The sequence below is a fragment of the Diabrotica virgifera genome, chromosome 1 (genome assembly GCF_917563875.1).
Source record: "Diabrotica virgifera virgifera chromosome 1, PGI_DIABVI_V3a".
Taxonomy (NCBI): Eukaryota; Metazoa; Arthropoda; class Insecta; order Coleoptera; family Chrysomelidae; genus Diabrotica; species Diabrotica virgifera.
Genome location: NC_065443.1, coordinates 154462582 through 154490253, shown reverse-complemented (window position 1 = coordinate 154490253; position 27672 = coordinate 154462582). Strand labels below are relative to the sequence as shown.

At 34.7% G+C, this 27672-nt stretch overlaps 1 protein-coding gene across 4 annotated transcripts in view; it reads left to right on the top strand.

Annotated features, from left to right (window-relative positions):
- LOC114325657 (LIM domain-binding protein 2) overlaps positions 1-27672 on the top strand; it is a 481382-nt gene that overhangs the window by 88644 nt on the left and 365066 nt on the right. For all 4 annotated transcript variants that reach the window (XM_050641655.1, XM_050641657.1, XM_050641656.1 and 1 more), the window contains exon 2: positions 11340-11952. In XM_050641655.1, coding sequence (XP_050497612.1) covers positions 11340-11952 — 613 coding nt within the window. The remainder of the gene's footprint in view (positions 1-11339; positions 11953-27672) is intronic.

The following is a 27672-nucleotide window of genomic DNA, read 5'->3' as shown; positions in this document are numbered from 1 at the left end:
ATTCTACATAGTGTGAATTTAAAGTCTACGAAATTAATAAAAAAACGTAATTATCTTGTAAACTACCTTGTGTAACATTAAAAACCCTTATATTTTAAGAAAGAAAACATAAGAAGAATCCAAAAATGTAAAAATATAAAGGGTGTTATAAAAACATAAATTTATGTCGCCCTGTCAATACGGGTGACTTAAATTACTTTTTTTTTTAAATACTCTATATTTGAAAATATTTTTAAATTATGGTCCTACCTATGCCCCAACTTTTACATAAAATTTTTTTTCGTATCTCTTACAACGGGCGAGTATGGACTTCCTCTATTTCAGCGTTTCCCAACTGGTGGGCCGCGGGCGGATTTCAGGGTGGGTCGCAGCGGGGCTCTTACAGTAGCTGAAAAACGTACATTTATATCATCATAGGTGAGGGATGGGTCGAGAATATGAAAAAACATCAGAAGGTGAGTCGCCAGACATAAAAGGTTGGGAACCCCTGCTCTATTTTATAAACAAAAAACTGGACATAAGCGTTAAAAATATGGAAAGTTGGGCGGTTGGCCTAAACACTAGTGTGGAAATACATTACAACTTATCAAGGATAAGTAAATAACGAATGAAAATTAATGCTTTTAAGACCGATCAGAAAATATACCCTTTCTGTACAATTGTTAATCCAGAAAATAAGGTTTTACCGGTCAAGACCGGAAAATGGACGTTAGGGACCGGTAAAAGCTTTTTTATACGAGCGTGCAAAAATGTCTACTTTGGCGCACGCATTTTAGTTTAGAAAGTTTTACTTTTCCGCACGCGTGTTACTTTTCCGCACGCGTTTTACTTTTCTGCACGCGTGTTAATTTAGATATGTCAATATGGCCTTAAAGTAATTATAATACATGCAATAAACTAATATTTAGATATTATTTACTAATTTATTTCAAATATATCTCTATTGTGTTTATGTTTTAATGAAATTAACGCGAGAATTCGATGAAATAAAATAATTTTGACATAATATTCGAAAGTCAAATCAGTAGACAATAACAGTGGTTTTGGATCGTCGTCATGAAAACCAAGATCGTCGTCATGCTAACCAATTATGCTGAAACTTTGGTTTTGACAACCTTGTCAAAGAATTAATTTGTGTATGTATTTTCATATTAATTAAATTAATTGATTAAGATTTGGTCATTTCTTAAAGACTCGTAGAAAAAATATTGTTCCTAACGCTTGCAGAAAGTCTCTGTTCCGCACTCGACTGCTTGCCGAACTCCCGCTTCGCAACGTTCGGCAAACTGCAGTCGCGTGCGGAAACGTATGACTTTCTGCACTTGTTAGGAAAACAACTATTTCCGATTTCTATTTTTATCTTTCCAGTCGCTGTTTGATAATATAGTCTGCTTTGATTTTGTTGCTATGATAACAACGTTGCCATATACACTAGGATGCAAAGTCAACCGAATACTCGGATTTTTCCTAAAAACTGGCGTTTAAAAAAGTTTAAGATGTTCCAATTGAGTATTTATTAATAAACAAAGTTTAAAAATCAAATTTATTACTCAATAACTTATTATTTATAACTCAAGAGTGTTACACAGAAAAAATAATATTTCAAAAAATTTGAAAATCAACAAAGAACAAGAATTATTTTATTTTTAATTTAAACATTTAGTATCCGGCATACTTCGGATTGGCAGCAAAGTCTTCCTGAGGGATTTACTCCATTTGTCACGAACTGCTTGCTCCAAATCATTCATTGTTTCAAACTCACCATGGTTACGTCAAATATGTCGTCCCAGAATATCCCATGGACTCCTAGAGGGCCTTGGTAATAAACGAATCTTAACTTCATCCAAATAATCTGGTGTTATTCTTGCGATATGCGGACGAGCATTATCTTGCATCAGTCGAAAGTTGTCTGCAACAAATGGGGAAATGGCACTATTTCTCAATATACCGTTAAGCATTCACATTGACACCTTGAATTGTAACAAATTCTGTATGAGCCTCTAGGGAAATGCCCGCCCACACCAGTATACCACCTCCACCAAATTGAACTCTCGGAGTAAAACAACATAACGTTCGATAACGATACCACTCACCAGGTCTTCTCCAAATCCTAGGCCGTCCCCTACCCATCTGATGAGTATCTATTAAATCTTGATTCATCCATGAAAAGCACAGCACTCCAATCGTCAACACCCCAGTTAAGATGTTCGCGAGCGAAGTGTAAACGTTGCCTCCGATGAATCCGTAACAGGTCCTGTGACGGGTATTCTAGACCTTAATCCATATTAATTTAAGCGTCCTTGATCGGTATAAACGAAAACTGTGCTTCTATGGACATCTTATAATCATTGAACAAATACTGGTGCTGATAATGTGAGATCGCGTTGATCTTCAACTTTACTTGTTGTTCTTCGCCTACTTTGACCTGTCCTGCTGTATTGTCCTGTTTCCCGAAATCTTTGTATTGCATCAAATACTATACTTGGAGAAATGCCTAAAGCATTTGTGATGTAACGAATGCTCCGCCCATCATCTTGTAAAGCAACAGCTTGTGCTACTTCTTCTGGTGTCATAATTTTTTTAGTGTAAGTTTTAAACAGTAGACAACACAAAAACCTACAACCGAACTTGTAAACATGTACAATACCACAATAAACTTAAATTAAGAGGAAACAGTAGCGATCAACAGGTAGCAAAAACGCGTTCCAAGATTGCGGCTGTAATTTTGAATATTTTTTCGAGATATTTGGCACAAGTATTCGTAATATAATAGAGAATGGCGGTACAGAGCCCAATTTGAAAAATATATTAATATGTGGAAATTACTCTGTAATTAAACACAATATTAAAAAAACGAGCCTGTACCGCCATTAAGAAGAACAAAAAAAATACACTTTCTTCAAATAAACTTTTTTATCCGATGCCTAGATTTTGTGTCATTTTGGAACTACTAATATTAGTAGTTCCAAAATGACACAAAATCTAGGCATCGGATAAAAAAGTTTATTTGAAGAAAGTGTATTTTTTTGTTCTTAATGGCGGTACAGGTTCGTTTTTTTAATTTTGTATTTAATTACAGAGTAATTTCCACATATTAATATATATTTCAAATTGGGCTCTGTACCGCCAATCTTTATTATATTACGAATACGTGTGCCAAATATCTCGAAAAAATATTCAAAATTACAGCCGCAATCTTGGAACGCGTTTTCGCTACCTGTTGAACGCTGTTGTTTCCTCTTAATTCTGTTTTATTTAAGGGCATGGGTGCAAAATGTCGCCTGTCAAAATGTTCAATGTGTTTTAATTGTATTCATTTTTTTTCGAATCCTGAGAAAACTAATAAATATTTTTGAAAAATTTAAACGCAGAATGAAAGATTACATTATTACTAAGGGGCTAAAGTCTCGGAAAACTTCTATAATGATTATTTTAATAAGTTACAGGGGTGAAAATAAAAGAGAAAGTTTAGTGTGATTTTTAATTGCAAATATTTCATTCAAAACAAACTTTTTATTTATTCTAAGGGACTTTCGGCCCTCGGTAATAACGTAATATTTCATTCTGCGTTTAAATTTTTCAAAAATACTTAAGTTTTCGCAGGATTCGAAAAAATGAATAACATTTTTGATGAACGCAGCCTGTATCAGCAGAAAGATTGCCGGTACGGTGTTCGAGGAAACATAGGGAACAATATATTAAAGAATCAGCTATCTTAAAATTCTTTCTCGAAAACCTTTATATTTTTGTGATGGGGAAGTTAAGATTTTGAATATAAAATAAAATATGGGGTGTTCCATTTAAAAAAACATTAGTTTGGTGTACCACTATGTTATAGAACACCCTGTAACATTCTAACTAATTTTGTAATGTGAAGCTCGAAGTTGGCTACAATTTTTGTTATTAACTTTTATTGCTATATATTACTATAGCGGATCTACTGAGCTTTATCATTATTTATCACACTAAAAGACGAAAAATTTTTTTGTCATTACTTTTTAAACGACAGGAATGTCTGGCAATTATAATTCATATTTCTAATAATATAATCTTTAAAAAGTAATGACAAAAAAATTTTCGTCTTAAAATAATTTTTAAATTAGATATATTTATCTGTACAGGTGTGCTGCGCCGTAATGAACGCAACCTGTATCACTAGCCAGATGGCCGGTACGGTGTTCGAGGAAACATAGGGAATAATATATTAAAGAACCAGTTGTCTTAAAATAACCGTTTTTCCGACGTTGGTCCATAAGCATTCAAGTTTAAATAACGGGAAAACGATGATTTTTATAAAATATACTTACATACTAAACACGTGTCAGTATTCAGGAATACCTATTAAATGAGTTCCAGAAAAAGCTGATAGTATCAAAATTAAACAAGCTATGATGAAAATAAGAAAACCCTTTCAAATTTAAAAAAATAAAATTTATAGTAATCCCTGTAAGACTTTCTTTATTTTAGCATAAGTAATGACATCAAAAATTTTGAGCGATTTAGAATTCATATTAAAAAAAAATGATTTAAAAAAAACAAAAATTTTTAAAATTTTCGTAATTTTCTTTTTATAACAAAAAAATAATAAATACATACGTAAAAAATAGAAAGATAGAAACGTTTAAAGCCTAAATTATACTGCGAGAACTATGTAACCGGGGCCCTTTAACCTTTTATCTTTAAAAAATAGGGGATTTAAAAGATTAAACTTAATATGATTGTATAACCCTTAACCTTTAAACCCTGCACGGGATACTGGAGTACCCCAAGCAAAATTAATTTTATTATGATTCTTGGAATTTTAAACATTCAGCGCCGACCCTCCATCTACCTTCCTAAACTATTAGGCTCGGCATAGGGCATAGTGTATGTTTCGTTCAGTTTCTCCCGATACGCTCCGCTGCATAAATGTGTTGGGGTACAGTAGTACTGGGCTTGGCCAACTTTACCAGTATATCTTCTGGAAGATATCAAGGGTATTTTGAAGGAAAGTGGACCTAATGAAATTAAAAAAAAAACTCATGCAAATTCAGCCAGATGCAGTTTCTGTGTGCGATCCCGAGACCGTAAGAGCCGAACGATATGCAATGTTTGCAAAAAATTCATCTATGCAGAACATCAAATTAAAGTTTGTCCAGGATGTACTGAGAAACAATAATGTTCACAGAGTTATTAAAATTCGTTTTTGTCCTCACCGAAAATCGGACATTTTTGAAAGAAAAGTTCGATATTTCCTTATACTTAGCCGTTGCCTGGAAACAAAAAATAACTGTACAGAAATGTTATTTCCTTACTCTAAGGAAATATTTTTTCCTTACAGCAGATTCAGAACAAATTTATTTATTTACATTTTCTGAGAAAGAACTTGCATTTTTATTCTTACGATGATAGTCCATCAAACGGTTGTATGAATAGTTATATTTGTCTCTGGATTTTGTGGCAATAATTCTAATGAAGCATTATTCACTCCTTCCATCAGTTCTGGAGGGGTACCAGGAATCGAACACACTCATCTTCACTCATGATTAAATTATTTAATTTTGTAAAAAGAGGAAGACGGAAAGTCTTTTTACGAGAGATGTCGCTGATTTGCGTCTCAAAGGTGAATTATTGCATATCTGGAGATGGTGGTCCAACTCTGAATCAACTAAAATCAAAAACTGCCTTTTCTCTTTTAGGTAATTTTGCTTTTTAAAATGATTACAATCACAGAAAACACCAAAACTACTTTCAAAAATAAGCAAATGCGTCAAATTTGACAGTTAAATATTTTTGTTTCTATATTTACAAAACCTGTATTTGGTGGCATCACGAATATTTGAGGCAAAATAATAATATATCTATTTGAAAATTTTAAAATGATTATTTTAATATAATTTAAATGTTCGATTTTCGGAAAAATAGTATGTATGTATACCTTGTAGGAAAAGCCACATTCCCGGACTCTGTATTGACTTCTCTCGGCTTGCGCCTCGACGGCAATCTTTACCTCTATCTGTCATATTCATGGATTCTAGGCAATTAATGAAATGCCCATTGCACAAATTTTATGTATCTTATATTATATTAGTGACTATATCCATCAGAACAAGTACTTACATAAAACCTAACTGCAACTTTTATCAAAAACCTATATTTGTCAAACACAGTAATTGTAGATAAATTAAATAGATAGAGTGATATGACTTGCCGAAAAAAAAGACTTAGCGAACGACTCCACGGGCGAGAAATTGCCTCTAGCAGTAGCAGTAAAATGAACTTAAGGTTCCGCGGAACGGAATAGGAATAGCCGAACTGTAGCTCCGTGAAGTTAGCCCGAAAAAGTCGGGAAAAAAAATGCGATTGATGCCATTCGTTTGTCCATTGATTGTCCAAGTTTGTCCACCATTTTATTTCGTTAGTCCACCCATCAATTCTTTTTTATAAACAAAAATTTTTTTTCGGGCTAACTTCACAAATCCACAAATTTTCGAAAATTTAAAAAAACTCTTGCTATATTGTTTGTCCATCGTTTGTCCATGTTTGTCCACCACATAATTTTTTTTGTCCACCCTCTGAAACAACCCCCTGTTAATTGTAATTATTTTTTTATTCCTTAATTCGGGCTAACTTCACGTTCTCTTAAATGGGCATTTAAACGTTAATTCAGGTGCAGAATCACAACTAAGCGTTTGTCCACCCCTTTGCAGCATTTGTCCAACCCCTTAAAGTGCGAAACAACCCCCCTGTTAATTGTAGTTATTTTTTTATTTCTTAATTCGGGCTAACTTCACGTCCGTTTAAACGTGTATTTTAAAGTTAAATCGGGTGAAGAATCACAACTACCCGTTTGTCCACCCCTTCGCAGCGTTTGTCCAGCCCCTTAAAGTGCGAAACAACCCACTCGTTAATTGTAATTATTTTTTTAATTCTTAATTCGGGCTAACTTCAAGTTCTTTTAAATAGGTATTTAAACGTTAATTCGGGTGCAGAATCACAACTACCCGTTTGTCCACTCCTTCGCAACGTTTGTCCAACCCCTTAAAGTGCGAAACAACCCCCTCGTCAATTGTAATTATTTTTTTATTTCTTTATTCGGGCTAACTTCACGTTCTCTTAAATGGGCATTTAAACGTTAATTCGGGTGCAGAATCACAACTAAGCGTTTGACGAACCCTTTGCAGCGTTTGTCCAACCCCTTAAAGTGCGAAACAACCCCCCTGTTAATTGTAATTATTTTTTTATTTCTTAATTCAGGCTAACTTCACGTTCTCTTAAATCGGCATTTAAACGTTAATTCGGGTGCAGCATCACAACTGCCCGTTTGTCTACCCTTTCGCAGCGTTTGTCCAACCATTTAAAGTGCGAAACAACCCCCTCGTTAATTGTAATTATTTTTTTATTCCTTTATTCGAGCTAACTTCACGTTCCCTTAAATGGGCATTTAAACGTTAATTCTAATGCAGAATCACAACTACCCGTTTGTCCACTCCTTCGCAGCGTTTGTCCAACCCCTTATAGTGCGAAACAACCCCCCTGTTAATTGTAATTATTTTTTTATTTCTTTATTCGGGCTAACTTCACGTTCTCTTAAATCGGCATTTAAACGTTAATTCGGGTGCAGAATCACAACTGCCCGTTTGTCCACCCTTTCGCAGCGTTTTTTCAACCCCTTAAAGTGCGAAACAACCCCCCTGTTAATTGTAATTATTTTTTTATTTCTTAATTCGGGCTAACTTCACGTCCGTTTAAACGCGTATTTTAAAGCTAATTCGGGTGAAGAATCACAACTACCCGTTTGTCCACCCCATCGCAGCGTTTGTCCAGCCCCTTAAAGTGCGAAACAACCCCCTCGTTAATTGTAATTATTTTTTTATTCCTTTATTCGAGCTAACTTCACGTTCCCTTAAATGGGCATTTAAACGTTAATTCTAATGCAGAATCACAACTACCCGTTTGTCTACTCCTTCGCAGCGTTTGTCCAACCCCTTATAGTGCGAAACAACCCCCCTGTTAATTGTAATTATTTTTTTATTTCTTTATTCGGGCTAACTTCACGTTCTCTTAAATCGGCATTTAAACGTTAATTCGGGTGCAGCATCACAACTGCCCGTTTGTCTACCCTTTCGCAGCGTTTGTCCAACCATTTAAAGTGCGAAACAACCCCCTCGTTAATTGTAATTATTTTTTTATTCCTTTATTCGAGCTAACTTCACGTTCCCTTAAATGGGCATTTAAACGTTAATTCTAATGCAGAATCACAACTACCCGTTTGTCCACTCCTTCGCAGCGTTTGTCCAACCCCTTATAGTGCGAAACAACCCCCCTGTTAATTGTAATTATTTTTTTATTTCTTTATTCGGGCTAGCTTCACGTTCCCTTAAATGGGCATTTAAACGTTAATTCGGATGCAGAATCACAACTACCTGTTTGTCCACCCCTTCGCAGCGTTTTTCCAACCCCTTAAAGTGCGAAACAACCCCCCTGTTAATTGTAATTATTTTTTTATTTCTTAATTCGGGCTAACTTCACGTCCGTTTAAACGCGTATTTTAAAGCTAATTCGGGTGAAGAATCACAACTACCCGTTTGTCCACCCCATCGCAGCGTTTGTCCAGCCCCTTAAAGTGCGAAACAACCCCCTAGTTAATTGTAATTATTTTTTTATTTCTTTATTCGGGCTAACTTCACGTTCTCTTATATCGGCATTTAAACGTTAATTCGGGTGCAGAATCACAACTGCCCGTTTGTCCACCCTTTCGCAGCGTTTGTCCAACCACTTAAAGTGCAAAATAACCCCCTCGTTAATTGTAATTATTTTTTTATTTCTTTATTCGGGCTAGCTTCACGTTCCCTTAAATGGGCATTTAAACGTTAATTCGGATGCAGAATCACAACTACCCGTTTGTCCACCCCTTCGCAGCGTTTGTCCAACCCATTAAAGTGCGAAACAACCCCCATGCTAATTGTAATTATTTTTTTATTTCTTAATTCGGGCTAGCTTCACGTTCTCTTAAATGGGCATTTAAAAGTTAATTCGGGTGCAGAATCACAACTACCCGTTTGTCCACCCCTTCGCAGCGTTTGTCCAACCCCTTAAAGTGCGAAACAACCCCCCTGTTAATTGCAATTATTTTTTTATTTCTTAATTCGGGCTAGCTTCACGTTCCCTTAAATGGGCATTTAAACGTTAATTCGGGTGTCGAATCACAACTACCCGTTTGTCCACACCTTCGCAGCGTTTGTCCAACCCCTTAAAGTGCGAAACAACCCCCTCGTTAATTGTAATTTTTTTTTTATTTCTTTATTCGGGCTAATTTCACGCTCTCTTAAATGGGCATTTAAACGTTAATTCAGGTGCAGAATCACAACTACCCGTTTGTCCACCCCTTCGCAGCAAAAAAAATGTGATCGATGCCATTTGATTGTCCATTGATTGTCAATGTTTGTCCACCATGTTATTTCGTTAGTCCACCCATCAATTTTTTTTTATTAACAAAAATTTTTTTTCGAGCTAACTTCACAAATTCACAAATTTTCTAATATTTAAAAAAACTCTTGCTATATTGTTTGTCCATCGTTTGTCCATGTTTGTCCACCACATAATATTTTTTGTACACCCTCTGAAACAACCCCCTGTTAATTGTAATTATTTTTTTATTTCTTAATTCGGGCTAACTTCACGTTCTCTTAAATGGGCATTTAAACGTTAATTCGGATGCAGAACCACAACTGCCCGTTTGTCCACTCTTTCGCAGCATTTGTCCAACCCCTTAAAGTGCGAAACAACCCCCTCGTTAATTGTAATTATTTTTTTATTTCTTTATTCGGGCTAACTTTACGTTCTCTTAAATGGACATTTAAACGTTAATTCGGATGCAGAATCACAACTACCCGTTTGTCCACCCCTTCGCAGCGTTTGTCCAACCACTTAAAGTGCGAAACAACCCCCCTGTTAATTGTAATTATTTTTTTATTTCTTAATTCGGGCTAGCTTTAGGTTCCCTTAAATGGGCATTTAAACGTTAATTCGGGTGCAGAATCACAACTACCCGTTTGTCCACCCCTTCGCAGCGTTTGTCCAACCCCTTAAAGTGCGAAAGAACCCCCTGTTAATTGTAATTATTTTTTTATTTCTTAATTCGGGCTAGCTTTTAAATGCCCATTTAAGGGAACGTGAAGCTAGCCCGAATTAAGAAATAAAAAAATAATTACAATTAACAGGGGGGTTGTTTCGCACTTTAAGGGGTTGGACAAACGCTGCGAAGGGGTGGACAAACGGGTAGTTGTGATTCTTCACCCGAATTAACTTTAAAATACACGTTTAAATGGACGTGAAGTTAGCCGGAATTAAGAAATAAAAAAATAATTACAATTAACAGGGGGGTTGTTTCGCACTTTAAGGGGTTGGACAAACGCTGCGAAGGAGTGGACAAACGGGTAGTGTGATTCTGCACCCGAATTAACGTTTAAATACCTATTTAAGAGAACGTGAAGTTAGCCCGAATTAAGAATTAAAAAATAATTACAAGTAACGAGGGGGTTGTTTCGCACTTTAGCGGGCAGGACAAACGCTGCAAAGGGGTGGACAAACGCTTAGTTGTGATTCTGCACCCGAATTAACGTTTAAATGCCCATTTAAGAGAACGTGAAGTTAGCCCGAATTAAGAAATAAAAAAATAATTACAATTAACGGGGGGTTGTTTCAGAGGGTGGACAAAAAAAATTATGTGGTGGACAAACATGGACAAACAATATAGCAAGAGTTTTTTTAAATTTTCGAAAATTTGTGGATTTGTGAAGTTAGCCCGAAAAAAATTTTTGTTTATAAAAAAGAATTGATGGGTGGACTAACGAAATAAAATGGTGGACAAACGTGGACAATCAATGGACAAACGAATGGCATCAATCGCATTTTTTTTCCCGACTTTTTCGGGCTAAGTTCACGGACCTCCGAACTGTACCGACTACAGGACTTGTGCGTAGTCGGTTCAGTTCGGCTATTTCCATTCCGTTCCGCGGAACCTTAGTTCATTTTACTGCTACTGCTAGCGTCAATTTCTCGCCCGTGGAGCCGTAGCCTTAGTATACAAATACAACGTTAAAAAATTATTAAATTCACACTTTCTCATTGAAATATCTTTCACAAATTTTGAACATTATAAAGTATAATTTAGCAGTCAATGTTTTTAAAAATATGAGACTGTATTGTATACAAATCGAGCTAGAAACGTAATTATATGAATGATGACGTTGTAACCCGTTTACGAAAATTATCAAAAAAACAAACAGTTTGTTAGTATTGTATCTAAGTACACATATTGTTACAGTAAAATTGTTTTGTATATTTTGTTGTTTCAGGCCCTAGCCGTCGAGTAGCGCCTTCCATCACGCTGCCAGTCACCCTGGAGGACCCTGCCACCAATTGGAAGGGACCGCCGCCCGGCTCGGAACCCCAGAGTTTCGCTCAAGGGCCAGCCAACTCGTTTTCAGGGCCACCGGCTGGCTTCCAAGGACCCTCGCCTTTTCAAGGCCCACCGGCGGGGGCTGGGTCGCCAGCCGGTGCACCTCCTTACCAGGGGGGTCCTCCACCGGGTTCAACTACACCCCAATATACCGCCTCGCCAGCTCCATCGGGTTCTTCGACCCCTGGACCTGGTCCTCCCCCAAACGCGGGTTTCCCACCTCCTAACAGTGCCGGTCCTCCCTACAATGGCCCCGGACCGGGCCCTTTTGGCTCCCCGTCGGCGGGGGGGCCACCGTTCGGCCGTCCCGGGTCATCAGGACCTCCGTTTGTTGGTGGCCCGGGACCCACAGGTAATCACTTTCAACATTTCGGTCCCGGTCCTGGATTCGGTATGCCACCGGGGTCACCATTCGGGCCTGGTCCAGGACACCCCATGTCGGGACCCATGGAGCCGGCTCATGGAATGATGTCCAGGCAGATGGGCGGACCTATTCCTGTTGAACAAGGGTAAGTTTTTGTTTTATGTTTTCTTTTTACAAGTTAGTTTCTAAAAACAAAACATGTATTTTAATTACCATGATGAGTATAAATAAAACAAAAACAGGTTACGGAAACATACTTTCATTTTATTAATACAAACGGCAGTACTATTATCAGAAATGGCATATACGCCGTAATGGCTGAACCATAGAAAACACCTTAAATTCAAAAAATACTTACAAATTTTAAAAATGTTTACAACCGAGATATAAAATGAAAAACAAATTTTGAAAGACATTTCTATAAAAATCTTGGGAAGCTTGTTCTGGTAAAAAATCAATATTAGCCTTAAGGCACTTTTTCTTATTATCATAAATTATGTTAAAAAAAGATTCGTTTATTCTCAAGCTCTTTATGGTTTGTCCCTTTTTCTAAACATTAGTTTTTGTCCAGTCCTCGATTTCAAAATAAAATTTTTATTGTTTTTAATTTATCTATCTTAAAAAAAGATTCTTTCTCTCAAGTGTGGTTGCTACAGTCTGGCTTATTTTAAAATTAGTACTATTTAAATATGATGTATATGTATACTGTTTTCTTAATATCCCAGAATCCAATATCTGAGATATTATCAATATCTTTCAAGATTGGATCTACTTTTGTCCAAGGATAGCAAATACGAATATATTTCGCTCAAATGCTTAATGTCTGATTTTTTGTTAATACAATTTATCACACTCTGCTTTGAAAGCATCTCTAAAAATATTCTTTTAGCATAGTTTTTTTCATAGTGCATGTGATTATTATCATATACCTACAACCTACATGTGTGGCAAGAGTGCATCTTTCTGGGTACAGTCACGTTTGTGGGAGGTAATTCAATCATTTATGGATCTTTGTCCTATATTCTTTACTACAATCTATACGCTGTGAGCTCGTACGTAGAAGGGATATTTACAAATTCGCGAACGCCAGTAGTGGCAAGTCTGTAAACGTTTACCGGAAATTTGACTAAATGTCAAAGTGATTAATTTAAAATTAAAAGTAAAAACATTAATTATAAAAAATATTAGTTGGTCAAAGCTGTGGTATATATTTTTACCTTAAATATACTTACGCTTTAAATACTGAATTTAAGTTTTTTTAATGTTCCCTAATATCGTTGATTGAAATAAACGGTAATCTTAGCGCCATCTACACGATAATTGTGAAAGTATCCGAAGTAAGAAATTCATATTTTATCAATAGAACGTCAAAATGATTAGCAAAATCTTAAAAAAATCGAGTACAATTTAATTAATTTTTTGCGTTGTAAATATTAAGCGATAACAATTAAATAATAAATTTAAAAATTACCAGTGAAAGTTGATTAGTAATCCGCCAGGAGCGACACCAGCGAAGCTCACATCGTATACAAGGTATACTGTAGATTACATTTTTGTTGTCGATTTGTTGGGATGTTTATTCTTCAATTTTGAGAACACTGGGATCTGTTGAAGTCTATCTTCTTGATGTGTGTTTCTCAGATATGCAAACATGCTCAGGATAAGGAGCACAGAGTAAAATAGAAAGATGCGTCAACAAAAAATGTATAGCAAACCCATCAGCAGAATGCAGCCGGCTTTGGTTATCAATACTCAAAGAAGAAGTCAACAACAAGAACATACCAACAATAGCGGAATAAAGGAAGTCGAAGAACAAATCACAACAATTTCATTCACAATACATATTATGCAACACACAATATACTCTATCTACAAAAAATTTTAAAACACATCTATGATACTGATTTCACTAACAAATTAACAGAAAATAACACAAAAAACAGTCAGAATTTAATACTCCTAGGGACACATCACTTTCAAGCAATTTTTTTCAATCACAGACTTGCTGTGGCTTGTGAGATCTAGGCCAAATATGTATTTTTTTTTAAGAAGACATACATACAATAAATCTAGATACATACAATCTTCTCGGAATTTTTAGAAAACTCCTTTTTTTGAGAAAGAGAAACTTTCCGGAGTGGAAATCAAAATAATTGATGGATTCGACCGTTACTTGATGGAAGTTCATTTTATCTAACAATAAAACACTTAAAACGTTTGTTTTCTATACTTCCACAAAATTTATTACAACTATGTGACTACAGGTGTTTCGGCAGAGTGCCTTTCTCAAGTGATATATAGTTTACAATGTGTTTGCCTTTTTAAGTATTTAACTGAAGAGGTTGAGGAGTGGGGAGCTGTTTGTCTCGAGTTGGTCATTCAGAATTACATCTGTATTTTTCAATTTATTAATTTCCATAGATTCTAAAAAAGATAGCTTAAGGCCTTTATTTTGAATATGCAGAATTTGAAACTCTTCATTGAAAGAATGATTATGATCTAGAAGGTGAAGTGCGTATGTAGAAGTGTCTGTTTTTCTATTGTTGAAAGCCCTTTTGTGTTCTGCTATCCGTTTGTCAAAGGTTCTGCCAGTTTGACCGATGTAAGTTTTCGGGCAATCACCACAAGTTAGTTTGTACACACCACTCTGTAGTTGCTTTCTCTTTCGGCTTTTATTGTTCTTAATATATTTGATTAAGTTGTTGTTAGTTCTGAAAGCTGGTGTTATTCCTTTCTTTTTTATGTATCTGGCTATTTTTGTTGTTATCTTGCCAGTATATGTGAGAGAGCAGAAGGTACTGGATTCTTTCTGTGGTGGTGGATACACTAATTTCAGGGCTTTCTTATGGAGTTTTTGGTTTAAAATTTTGTTAACTGTAAACAATGGTTAACAGTTAACAAAATTTTAAACCAAAAACTCCCATAAGAAAGCCCTGAAATTAGTGTATCCACCACCACAGAAAGAATCCAGTACCTTCTGCTCTTTCACATATACTGGCAAGATAACAACAAAAATAGCCAGATACATAAAAAAGAAAGGAATAACACCAGCTTTCAGAACTAACAACAACTTAAGCAAATATATTAAGAACAATAAAAGCCGAAAGAGAAAGCAACTACAGAGTGGTGTGTACAAACTAACTTGTGGTGACTGTCCGAAAACTTACATCGGTCAAACTGGTAGAACCTTTGACAAACGGATAGCAGAACACAAAAGGGCTTTCAACAATAGAAAAACAGACACTTCCACATACGCACTTCACCTTCTAGATCATAATCATTCTTTCAATGAAGAGTTTCAAATTCTGCATAGGTATTCAAAATAAAAGCCTTAAGCTATCTTTTTAGAATGTATGGAAATTAATAAATTGAAAAATACAGATGTAATTCTGAATGACCAACTCGAGACAAACAGCTCCCCACTCCTCAACCTCTTCAGTTAAAGACTTAAAAAGGCAAACATATTGTAAACTATATCACTTGAGAAAGGCACTCTGCCGAAACAGCTGTAGTCACATAGTTGTAATAAATTTTGTGGAAGTATAGAAAACAAACGTTTTCAGTGTTTTATTGTTAGGGAAATCAAAATGTCAAAAGTTAGTTAATTAAAAAGTAATTGTTGTTACACCAATAATAATTGTGGCTCAATATTTTATAAACATAAAACTTAAATTAGACATACCACAACAATTTCAGAACCTTTTCAAATCGACAGTTAAGGAGAATTTTATTGTACTATACAGGGTGATTCATTAAGGTCGTCCAATAAGTTTTAGATTCTAGACCTCAAAATATTAAGATTTAACCTAAATAAAATGTGACTTCTTACTGAGTTACAGGGTGTTTTTAGTGTTGGAAAATTCTCGAGAATGAAAAATCAGATAATATTCTCGAGAATATTCTCGATATGGAGAATTTTCTGAGAATGAACCCTATGACGCACTTAGGGATATTGTTAAAGATGAAATAGGGTATTAAAAATCAGGAAATTATAATATACAAAATTATGAGACTAAACAACAGTGTTCTTTATACAGGGTGTCCCAAAAGTAGTGGAACGGTCGAATATTTCGCGAGCTAAACATCGGATCAAAAAACTGAAAAATACGTGTTCAATCATTTTCAAAAATCTATCCAATGACACCTAACACCAACCCCCACTACACCCCCTGGAGGTGAGGTGGAGGGTAACTTTAAAATCTTAAATGGTAACCCCTAGTTTTTCTTACAGATTTGGATTCGTTACGTAAAAGTAAGCAACTTTTATTCAAGACATTTTTTCGAACTGTGGATAGATGGCGCTATAATTGAGAAAAACGATTTATCCTGATACCATAGGTAAATTATAGAAACGGTCTAATATCTCGAGATAAACACTTCCAAATGAGAAACAAAAAAAAAGGTTTTTAATACTTTTCGAAAACCTATTGAATACCACTAAACATGACCCTCCAACCCACCCTCTGGCGGTGGGGTGGGGGTTAACTTTAAAATCTTAAATAGCAACCCCCACTTTTTATTACAGATTCGGATTCGTCATGAAAAATTAAGCAACATTTATTCGAAACATTTTTTAGAATTGTTGGTAGATGCGCTTTAATTTGAAAAATACGATTTATTAGCGCCATCTATCAGCAATTTTAAAAAATGTTTCGAATAAATGTTGCTTAGTTTTTCATGACGAATTTGAATCTGCAATAAAAAGTGGGGGTTGCTATTTAAGATTTTAAATTTACCCCCCACCCCGTCTCCAGGGGGTGGGTTGGAGGGTCATTTTTGATGTTTATCGATAGGTTGTCGAAAAATATTAAAATCCTGTTTTTTGGTTTCTTATTTGGAAGTGTATTTCTCGAGATATTAGACCGTTTCTATAATTTACCTATGGTATCAGGATAAATCGTTTTTCCCAATTATAGCGCCATCTATCCACAGTTCGAAAAAATGTCTTGAATAAAAGTTGCTTACTTTTACGTAACGAATCCAAATCTGCAAGAAAAACAAGGGGTTTCCATTTGAGATTTTAAAGTTATCCCCCACCCCACCGCCAGGGGGTGTAGTGGGGGTTGGTGTTTGATGTCATTGGATAGATTTTTGAAAATGATTGAAAACATTTTTTTCAGTTTTTCGATCCGATGTTTAGTTCGCGAAATATTCGACCGTTCCACTACTTTTGGGACACCCTATATATAAACAAAATACAAAAACAACAGCACACAAAATTTATTTGATAAAAAAATGAAAGTTTCTTCTTAACAACAAATAATGCAAGTAATGGATATGGTGATTTAATCAGAAAAACACGAGGCCTCAGGTTCAGAATATATTTCTATCATTAGCTCATCCTCGTCATCTACGTTCTGCATTTCAATGTGCTGATGAGAAGTTGTGGAATTTCATTTTTCACGAGTCATCTCAGTCATGGATTGGTATATGTCAGCGTTTCCCAACCGGTGGGTCGCGACCCACTAGTGGGTCGCGGGCGTATTTCAGGTGGGTCGCGGAGTGGCTCTTACAGTAGCTGAATAACGCACATATATATCATTATGGATGAGAGATGGGTCGCCAATAGGAAAAAACATCAGAAGGTGGGTCACCAGACATAAAAGATTGGGAACCACTGGTATATGTCTAAAGGGGCATTTAGACGGGCTAGAACTGCTGTGAAAAATTTTGCATGTTGCTTTGTATTTCCTCTTTATTTCCTGTACTCTGTTGAAATTTAATTTTTGTTTTGTCAAAACATACAAAGAAAAGATGAATACGTGGTCAAATGAAATCACAATAAGGTTTATTAATGCAAAAAAACCCTTGCTACCATACAGCCATGATGTGAACAAGTCAAATTCGAGCTCAATGGTACCTACAGCATGAAACATTGGATATTTTAAACATCCATGTTTAAATTTACATCTTATTTCTATGTTCCTATGACGGATTAATTGTAAAGGGTTTTTACCCAAATATTTTTTACTTTGGTGGTTAGCATGTTTGATTCAAGAAACACTGATGATGATCGGTCAACCGATTGAAAACTAGTTATGTTCTGTGATGTAGCCCTGTATAGGGGTTTTAACAAATATACCTTTTATAAAGGATTTTATGGTTTTTTGTTTATTAATGCAGTACATTTACGTCCAGAGTTGTGGAACTTGGCATACTTCTGGAACTATGAGACAGATGGAAGAGTAGTGCACCCTGAATAAATACAATAAACTAAAACTGTTAGTATTATATTATAGTCAAAACCCGAATTTCAGGCACTCCTAGATTTGACTAGGCAATCCTCAGGTCTGACTAACGATCTTAGTCAAAGCCCGAAATAAATTACAGTTTCGTCCTTTGACTAGTCAGACCTAGGAGAGACTAAGTTGGTCAGGCAAAGGTCGAAATTTAATTTTATGAAATCGGGGTTTGACTAGTCAAACCCCGATTAAAATGTCGTAATTTGTTAGATTAGGTTTAATAAACCGTCATTTTTTAATTTTATTGTTCAATATTTTTATATTATCGTAATAAAAATATAAAATATAGTATTTATTCTCACATGTTGAGGCATTATGGCATTTAGAGTTGCACAAAACGTTAGACTTTTTACACTTTTGAAAAGCATTTCTTATTGCAGTAGCATTTTATAAAGCCTTGTCCTCCAAATTTAGAATATTTTGTACTAATTTACTAATTTCTCTTAGAGACAGCTTAACGTCTGGAACATCTTCGAAATTACGAAATTTCTCTTTGCATTCTCTTATTTGATTTCTTGAAATAAGTTTGTTTATTGTTCCGTATTTCGTACCAACTCTATATAAACCGTCAATTGTTTTATCTTGTGTGATACTCAAAATATTTCGAGCATCTCCTTTGTCTCTATCAAAGCTGGGTTATTGATATTATAATATTATCTATTGTTACAGTTTTTCCGATCGAAATTGGAGGAAATTTTTTTTCGCTTACATAATTGTTTCATAGCATTAGCCTGGGCATGAAGACCTTCAATCGCCTTTCCTATGTTTATTTTAATCTTTTCTGTCTGTGTAACAATATCTATACCAACTTTGATATAGCCAAAGGAGAGGCTCGAAAAATTTTGGGTTCATAAAAGATAAAACAATTGACGGTTAATATAGAGTTGGTACGAAATACGGAACAATAAACATTCTTTTTTCGAGAAATCAAATAAGAGAACGCAAAGAGAATTTTCTTAATTTCGAAGATGTTCCAGACGTTAAGCTGTCTCTAAGAGAAATTAGTACAAAAGACACTAAATTTGGAGCACGAGGTTAACGTATTGTGCAACTCTAAATGCCATAATGCCTCAACATGTGAGAATAAATACTATTTTTTTATTTTAATTATGACAATATAAAAATAATAAACATTAAAATTAAAAAATTACGTTTTATTAAGCCTAATCTGATAAATTACGACATTTTAATAGCTGATCGGGGTTTGACCAGTCAAACCCCGATTTCATAAAATTTAATTTCGACCTTTGCCTGGCCAACTTAGTCTCTCCTAGGTTTGACTAGTCAAATGCCAAAACTGTAATTTATTTCGGGCTTTGACTAAGATCGTCAGTCAGAGCTGAGGATTGCCTAGTCAAAGTGCCTACCTAGAAGTGCCTGAAATTCGGGCTTTGACTATTGGTATTGTGTTTCTCATGTTTGATATTTCTTCTCTATTCTTGGCCCTATCATATTTATTAATATGTAGTTCGAAATAACTTTTTGACATTCTTGTAAAATTCTTAAACAAATAATTGTTTAGCTAGTCTAGCATTATTTCCATAGTTAAATTACTCATTGTTTCGCGTTTACTTAGAAAATCCGTATCCACATTTTCCGTTTTTCATTTTTCTTTTTTATGTATCGTCTGCACGATTAAGGATGCAGCACCTCTCAAGAAAATATTCTCAAGAACGAGAATATTCTGGCCGAGAATATTCTCTTGAGAATATTCTCTTCTTACATCACTAGGTGTTTTATTTAAAAATTTAAAAACTATTCGACAGTGAGTGGTTGACCCTTCTCAAATTCTCCAATACTCCCTATGTAAATAATATACTAATCACTAGTAACGATAAAGTCATTCGTATTCGAGATATTTGAAGTTAAACAAAAACGTCAAATATCTCGAAAACTAATAACTTTATCGTTACGAATGAAGATTAAGTCATTTACATAGAAAGTATTGGAGACAAGAATTACACTAAAATAGCAATTCCGTTAGTGGCGTAGAATTTTGGAGGGGTCGAACATTCACTATCCCCTGTCGTATACTTCTAGCCAGAAGCCAGAAACAATTATTTAACATAATTTAGTAGGGTGTACCTGTAGAGTGCTTACACTTTCTGCAAAATATGACAAGGATATAAAGCACCTACGACAACTTGACCAGGTGGCCAAGCGGTCTAAGGCGCACGATCGACAAATCTAGTGGATTTAAGTTCGAAGTTCGGGCCCCGGCCCGGTGAATACAAAAGTTAAAAGGGTAACGCAGTAGTCTAAAATTCTAAGAAATTCTACGGCTTGATCTGGAATAAGCTGGTGTCTGATCGGCCTATGGAGGATCAGTACGGCAAGGGATAAGAGCTTGCGGCTCAGTGATACTCCTCCGTAGATCCCTACCGGAAGGGCGTTGACACCTAATATCGGTGTATGACAAGGATACATCAAATAGTTCAAAGTACTGGGTACAAATATTTTTAAATTTTTTTAATAAAACACCCTGTAACTCAGTAAGCAGCCACATTTTATTTAAGTGATTGGGTTCAATCTTAATATTTTAAGGTCTAGAGTCTAGAATCTACAACCCTTACATTAATTAATAGAGATCGGACATTCTTAGTGATACACCCTGTAGGGTAAGGAAAGGTATATTGGTGAGGTGATAAAAATGAAAAATACTAATACATAATATAGGAATTTGACAACTAAACAAGAAATAAGTTTTGCTTTATTATGTTACTTATTATTTGAAGTAAATGTTTAGAAGAGTTAATTTAACAAAAAATAAATAATAATGATAGTAAATGTCAAATTGACATACAAACTTATGTTAGGTAAGTTGGTGACACGGTAAGGTATATTGGTGATAGGGGTTAGAAAATTTGGTGAAACAACCGCAATTTAAGGAATTTAACTTGGCTAAATCACGAATTCAATGCAGCTTTTTTTATTGATAATTAGTTTATTGAATGGTTTTATAAAGTTTTATAAAGAAAACAGCAATTATTCCAATTAATATGTAACCGTCTCTCACATTCAATAAGAAATGGCTCCACTGTCGACTGGCACAAAACGCAACGATCAAAACAGTCTGTTTACTAAAAGCTGGTGCGCGCATTGCGAAATCGTAATACATGTTTGTCCTGCTTACACTCGTACTATATGTTTGTAACAACTTACTAGCGCTGTGTCATGAATGTGCTTGCATAGGGAACTGTGTGGTAATCTGATTAAAAATTATCACCAAATTACTTGTATCACCAATATACCTTTCTTTACCCTATGGATGCGATTCATTAAGAATGTCTAATCTCTGAGTTGTAGATTCTAGACCTCAAAATATTAATATTTAACCCAAATCAATTAGATAAAATGTAGCTCCTTACTGAGTTACATTTATTTAAAAATTTGAAAATTATTAGTACCTAGTACTTGAAAACTATTTGACATGTCCTGATCATATTTTGCAGAAAGTGTGGGTACTGTATGACCTACTAAATTATGTTAAATACGCATGTTTCTGGCTACTATCAGAGGCGTACGACAGGGGAAAATGAATGGCTGACCCTTCCCAAATTCCACCACTCACGGAATTGTTATTTTAGTGTAATTTTTAGATTCTCCAATACTTTCTATGTAAATAATATATTCTTCATTCCTAACGATAAAATCATTAGTTTTCAAGATATTTGAAGTTGAAAATTAAGCGGCACAATACATTAATCAAAATAACTGGGCCTTTACATGTTTAACTTCAAATATCTCGAAAACTAATGACTTTGTCGTTACGAGTGAAGAGTATATTATTTACCTAGAGAGTATTGGATAATCGAAAAATTGCACTAAGATGGCAATTTCGCCAGTAGCGTAGAATTTGGGAAGGGTCAACCATCCACTGTCCCCAGTCTTACGTACCTCTGGTAGTAGCTAGAAACATTAATTTATCACAATTTAATAGAATGTACAGTACCTACTAGGTACTGTACAAATGTACAGGAATGTACAAATAGTTTTTATATTTTTAACACATTAAACGCCACGTGAGTTGTATTAACTCACACCCTGCTTGGCCCAGGCGTTATGTGAGTTAAATATAATTCACAATAACATTGAGATTCTAAACGTGGAGCCTGAAGGCCAAAACAAAAATTTTCAATTGAGCAGTTAGTGTGTTGTAAAACAGTACAATTTAAATGGGCGAAGGTAAATTCCTCACCAACCAGTAAAAACATATAATCCGACAGGTATTTTCGGGCAGATTGCAATTGCGCGCAGCGGTCAGGGTTCTCAACAGGGTGTCTAAGTTTTATTTACTTCTTATTCGCTTTGAACGGAAATTTTGCTAATTTTAAAAAATTAATTAATTAAAAAATTAATATATTATATATTGCTGTGATCTTTATTATTGATATGAGATAATATTCTTATATGTCATTTAATTTAATCAATGCATTAATAATAATCTAATTAATTTACCAGATCACATATCAATATGTTTTCAATCTCAGGGCTTTTTATAAAATTAATTACTTACTTACGTGGCTTCTAAGTATTTCTCAATGGTTCCTAATCGGGATAGGAAAGAAAAGAGTAAAATAATACACACATATGGGTTACAATTATAATCAAAATATTGTTTATTTTATTTAAATGGCAATCACTGCTTAATATTTGCTATATCTTATTATTCTTAAACATAACATTTACACATGGGAATCTTATTTCCTTTTGGTTTCCAATTGAAAGTTTTTATTAACATTTAACTATTATGATTTATTAGCAACAATTCTATTTAAGTTTGATGAAGCTTTTCTGATATTATTGATTATGTTCTTCAATTTTAAATGTGGTATTTAATACGAAAAACCCATACATTCATGTCCAAACAAATGAGACTGACCTTTTTCTGGTGAACTGAGAATGTCTTCACACAAGACCCGTTTCCTGCTATCCTTGGCTGCGATCAACACCTCGTCCTGGCTTCCAGTAATGTTCTCCTTTGAAAACTAGCTCGTATAGCTCCCGTTCCTGCTTCTGTCGTGATGCCGTGTTTCTATCTTTTTCGAAACTTCAATCAGCTACCGGGACACTCTTGGCTCAAGGAGGTTCTTTACTCTCGACCTGGCCTACCTCTCGTTCCACGATAGATACTCCACACTCACGGAACTACACCGGCCTTCTCACTCTCCGTACACTACCGTCTACTACTGGACTTCACTTCTCGACAGCTCAAAACATTCTGCTCTCTATTTTTCATTCATTCCCCTACTTTCTAAATATCCCTTCCAGATTCACAAATCAACCTTCCACCACCAACTCTCATTCGCAGTATTCCTCAAAACCAATTTTTAATCTTTCTAAATATGCTTAATGGATTTCAAAAAAAAAATAGTTAATTCCCATTCTAAAATTACTTTCTACTATTTACAAAATTTAATGACCTATTATCTACTTCAACTGAGTCTTATTTAGCATAGGCTAATGATCGAACCTTCCGCGAACAACGATAATGACCTATTATATATTTCAACTGAGTCTTATTTAGCATAGGCTAATGATCGAACCTTCCGCGAACAACGATAATGGTACGCGCCATTCACTTTGTTTATTCTCGGCGCATTGTCCCGAGTTTCGTAAGCTTCTTCTAATCACTTCTTAAAATTACATATAACAATTTGTTGTATACAGGTTGTTCTAAATTTATATGCCCGTGGTTGAGAAAATTGAAAATATTTTATATTAAATTGAATTCTGTTTATAATTATCAAAATTTAATTTTCATATCAAATAGAAATATAACAATATATTATATATTATACAGTACAATTTTCAAAGGAGGAAGACCTAACCCTTCGGTCCAAACCTAACTTTCGGGTATTAGAGTGTAGAGTACCCCAGGAGGTATTTGACCGCTGCGCGCAATCACAATATACCGGTATTTTCCTCACCAACTCACTCAGGTAATAAAATAAAAATATAGATTTAATTTGGAAATGTATATTATGAAAGCATCCGAAATCCGAATACAAGACATTAATTTCCTTACATTATAATAATAGTTTATAATATAGATAATATTATACAAGACGTATAAATTATTATTTAATATTTACTATAATAAGACAGACACTTTACAAAATCCATTCTAGTCATTTGATTAGACTGATATCTTATTAATAAATTTTCTACATTTTTCAATTTCAGTTTAGCTTGTTTATCTTTGATATGTTTTGCAATATGCAAACTTTAAATTTTAACATACGTATCTACCTGAAATTCTTTAATTTTTTCAAAGGAAATATAATATATGGATGGATGCGTATTACAAAACGATAAATTAAAATGCGAATGAAAAGATTCTCAAGCATTCGTAATACGAATAACACAAGAATTTGCCTCTATCCACAAATATGGGGAGAATATGGCAGTTTCGTCTATACAAGTTTCAACTAAATAATCGACATATCTATCTTAAATTTCATTTTCTGGTTTGCATGACATTGAATCAAACACGAAACAAGATAATACGTCTTCTGGTTTTATATGTAAGGCCAAAAGTATGTTTGAGCCACGTGCCTCCTACAGAATAATTTTTATATTCTGATTCAGGAATCCAAAACATTTCTATACCAAGCTTGGTGTAGGTGAAATTTACAACATGTATTTCAGTGTTCGGACACATTTCAATGATTGCATTATGTATAGCCTTTTCAAAATCTTCAAAAATTGTACTAGCATTAAACTCAATTTTGAGGGCTTTAAAAATTTCTGATTTTAACAAATAAAAAATATTGTAATTTTTTTTTTGTTTGGCAGTAAAAAGTTTTAAATTTCATTTTCTGGTTTGCATGACATTGAATCAAACACGAAACAAGATAATACGTCTTCTGGTTTTATATGTAAGGCCAAAAGTATGTTTGAGCCACGTGCCTCCTACAGAATAATTTTTATATTCTGATTCAGGAATCCAAAACATTTCTATACCAAGCTTGGTGTAGGTGAAATTTACAACATGTATTTCAGTGTTCGGACACATTTCAATGATTGCATTATGTATAGCCTTTTCAAAATCTTCAAAAATTGTACTAGCATTAAACTCAATTTTGAGGGCTTTAAAAATTTCTGATTTTAACAAATAAAAAATATTGTAATTTTTTTTTTTGTTTGGCAGTAAAAAGTATAATAAAGAAATATAATGCCCATTAATTAGCCCATGAATAGTGAATAATTGCAAATAATATGTGGTACAGTAAGAAAATGTATAATAAAATTCAATATGGCTAAAAGTCTTATATTTGTTTCACAACTAATAGGTCTGGATCCCGCGTATGAAAAAAAAGTTGATTAATAGCAAGCTGAAAATTTGTTAATAGCTTAAGGGTGTCTAGTTGAACAAACTTTGATATATGGGAACACTGGAACAGGGGACGTTTTAACTGTGGAACAGGTTAAAAATTTGGAACGGTCAGACCACGAAAACGGCACATTTATTTTGTCCGACAGAACAGACTTAAACTCTCCGAACAGAGGTTACACTCTCATGCAAAAATCAGACTGCTATTTATCACCTGTCATAATTCCTGTCATTTGACATATTCTACATGTTCCACTCATTAAAACGCCCATTTGGTGATAAATAGCAGTCTGATTTTTGCATGAGAGTTTAATCTCTGTTCGGAGAGTTTAAGTCTGTTCTGTCGGACAAAATACATGTACCGTTTTCGTGGTCTGACCGTTCCAAATTTTTAACCTGTTCCACAGTTTAAACGTCCCCTGTTCCAGTGTTCCCATATATCAACGTTTGTTCAACTAGACACCCTTAAGCCATTAACAAATTTTCAGCTTGCTATTAATCAACTTTTTTTTCATACGCGGGATCCAGACCTATAAATACAATTATCCTACTTTTGACACAGTTTATAAAGAGAAAATTTTCCCTCTTGGTCTTGGTTATTTTTTGAGCACACCTCTTCACAAATTCTTGAACCTCATCAATATTGGAAGTAAGTCGACCAGGCATCATTTTTCGTCGATAATTATATATTTTTTCTTATGTAACTGACAACAATCGTAGTAATTGTTTCAGACAAATTAGCTGCAAGCGCTTGGCGTATACTTTTTGCTGGTTTTTCAATAATATTCTCTTTGGCTTTACGTTTACAATAGTTAGAAATAATTTTTCGATCTAACTTCTGACAATCTGGTTCATGATTATGTTGTAGGCTACTTCTAGATATTGTAAAAGTTGCACCAATAGTAAAAAATTTCGCACTACAAGTTGTTTTATCCTCCGGAACACTTCTTCAATTTTTAAAACTTTCACTTTATAAAAAATAAAATTTTCAAATACCACTACCGTGTAAGGTTTACCGCGATCACTTTCTATTAAACATGCCATTTTTGTCAAAATTCCAATTGGGACTAAAAATAATATAATATAATTAATTAATTAATTATTGTTATAGGTACCTACTGTAATTTAATAGTAGATAAATAATTCAATTGAATGCCTTTTAGTAAAATCTACCTGAAACTGAAATAACCATTTCGGTCTTGGTGAGGAAAATACCTGTGGGATTATGACATACCCTTCTAAACGCAGGTAAAAGATTATTTTGGTGAGGAAATTACACCCGCCGATTTAAATAACTCAGTAAGGGGTCACATTTTATTTTAAGTGATTTGGGTTAAATCTTAATATTTTGAGTTCTAGAATCTATAACTCAGATATTGGAAATTTCTTAATGAATCACCCTGTATACTGTATCAATCATAAAATTTATATTGCAGTGTGCGAAAAAATTTTAATCTAAAATTTGCTGTAACCGTTCTATTTAATCGATAATATGCATAGTACTATAATGCCACTAACGCCATTTTAATTTATTGGGATCTATAAACTACTTGGTGCATACACGTGCAAAGCGCTTCATAAACAAACACCTTTGACCATCGCAAGGAGGGTCAATAACACTCTAATCCTCTTGTAATGATGTGTACCTTTTGTCAAACGTTATTAAGACGTGGATGCTAAATTATGATGACAAGATGATTAATTTATCATGATAATAGCTTTGAGATGTAGATTTTTGTTTTATGTTCATATCAAGTGTATATATCAGTGGCGGCTGGTCCTAAGGGGCCACCGAGCCATGGCACTGGCTCTGAAAAATATACTTACAGGAAAACAGATTGAACAATAAAAATAATATTATTTTTACTATGCTTTTTTTAATATCAATGCATTATCTACATACATTATTTATCATTATGTAATTTAATATCCACGAAAAAACAAATCATTCCTGTGAGTTACTCTGCCCGAGCACCCTTCCGTATGGGCAGACTGCAATTGCGCGCAGCGGTCAGAAAGGAGGATGACCTAACCCTTCGGTCCAAACCTAACTTACGGGTAAGGCCGATGCCACATTATGCGTTTTGACCGGATGCGTTTTTGCCGCATCCGGTGAAAACGCATAGTGTGACAGATCGGTCCGGTTGCGTTGGAAACGGATGCGTGTTGAGTCATCGGTACGCGCTTACAAACTGCACCAGAGTAAACGCATAGTGTGACAGGTCGGTCCGGTTGCGTTGGAAACGGATGCGTTTTCACCGCATCCGGTCAAAATGCATAATGTGGC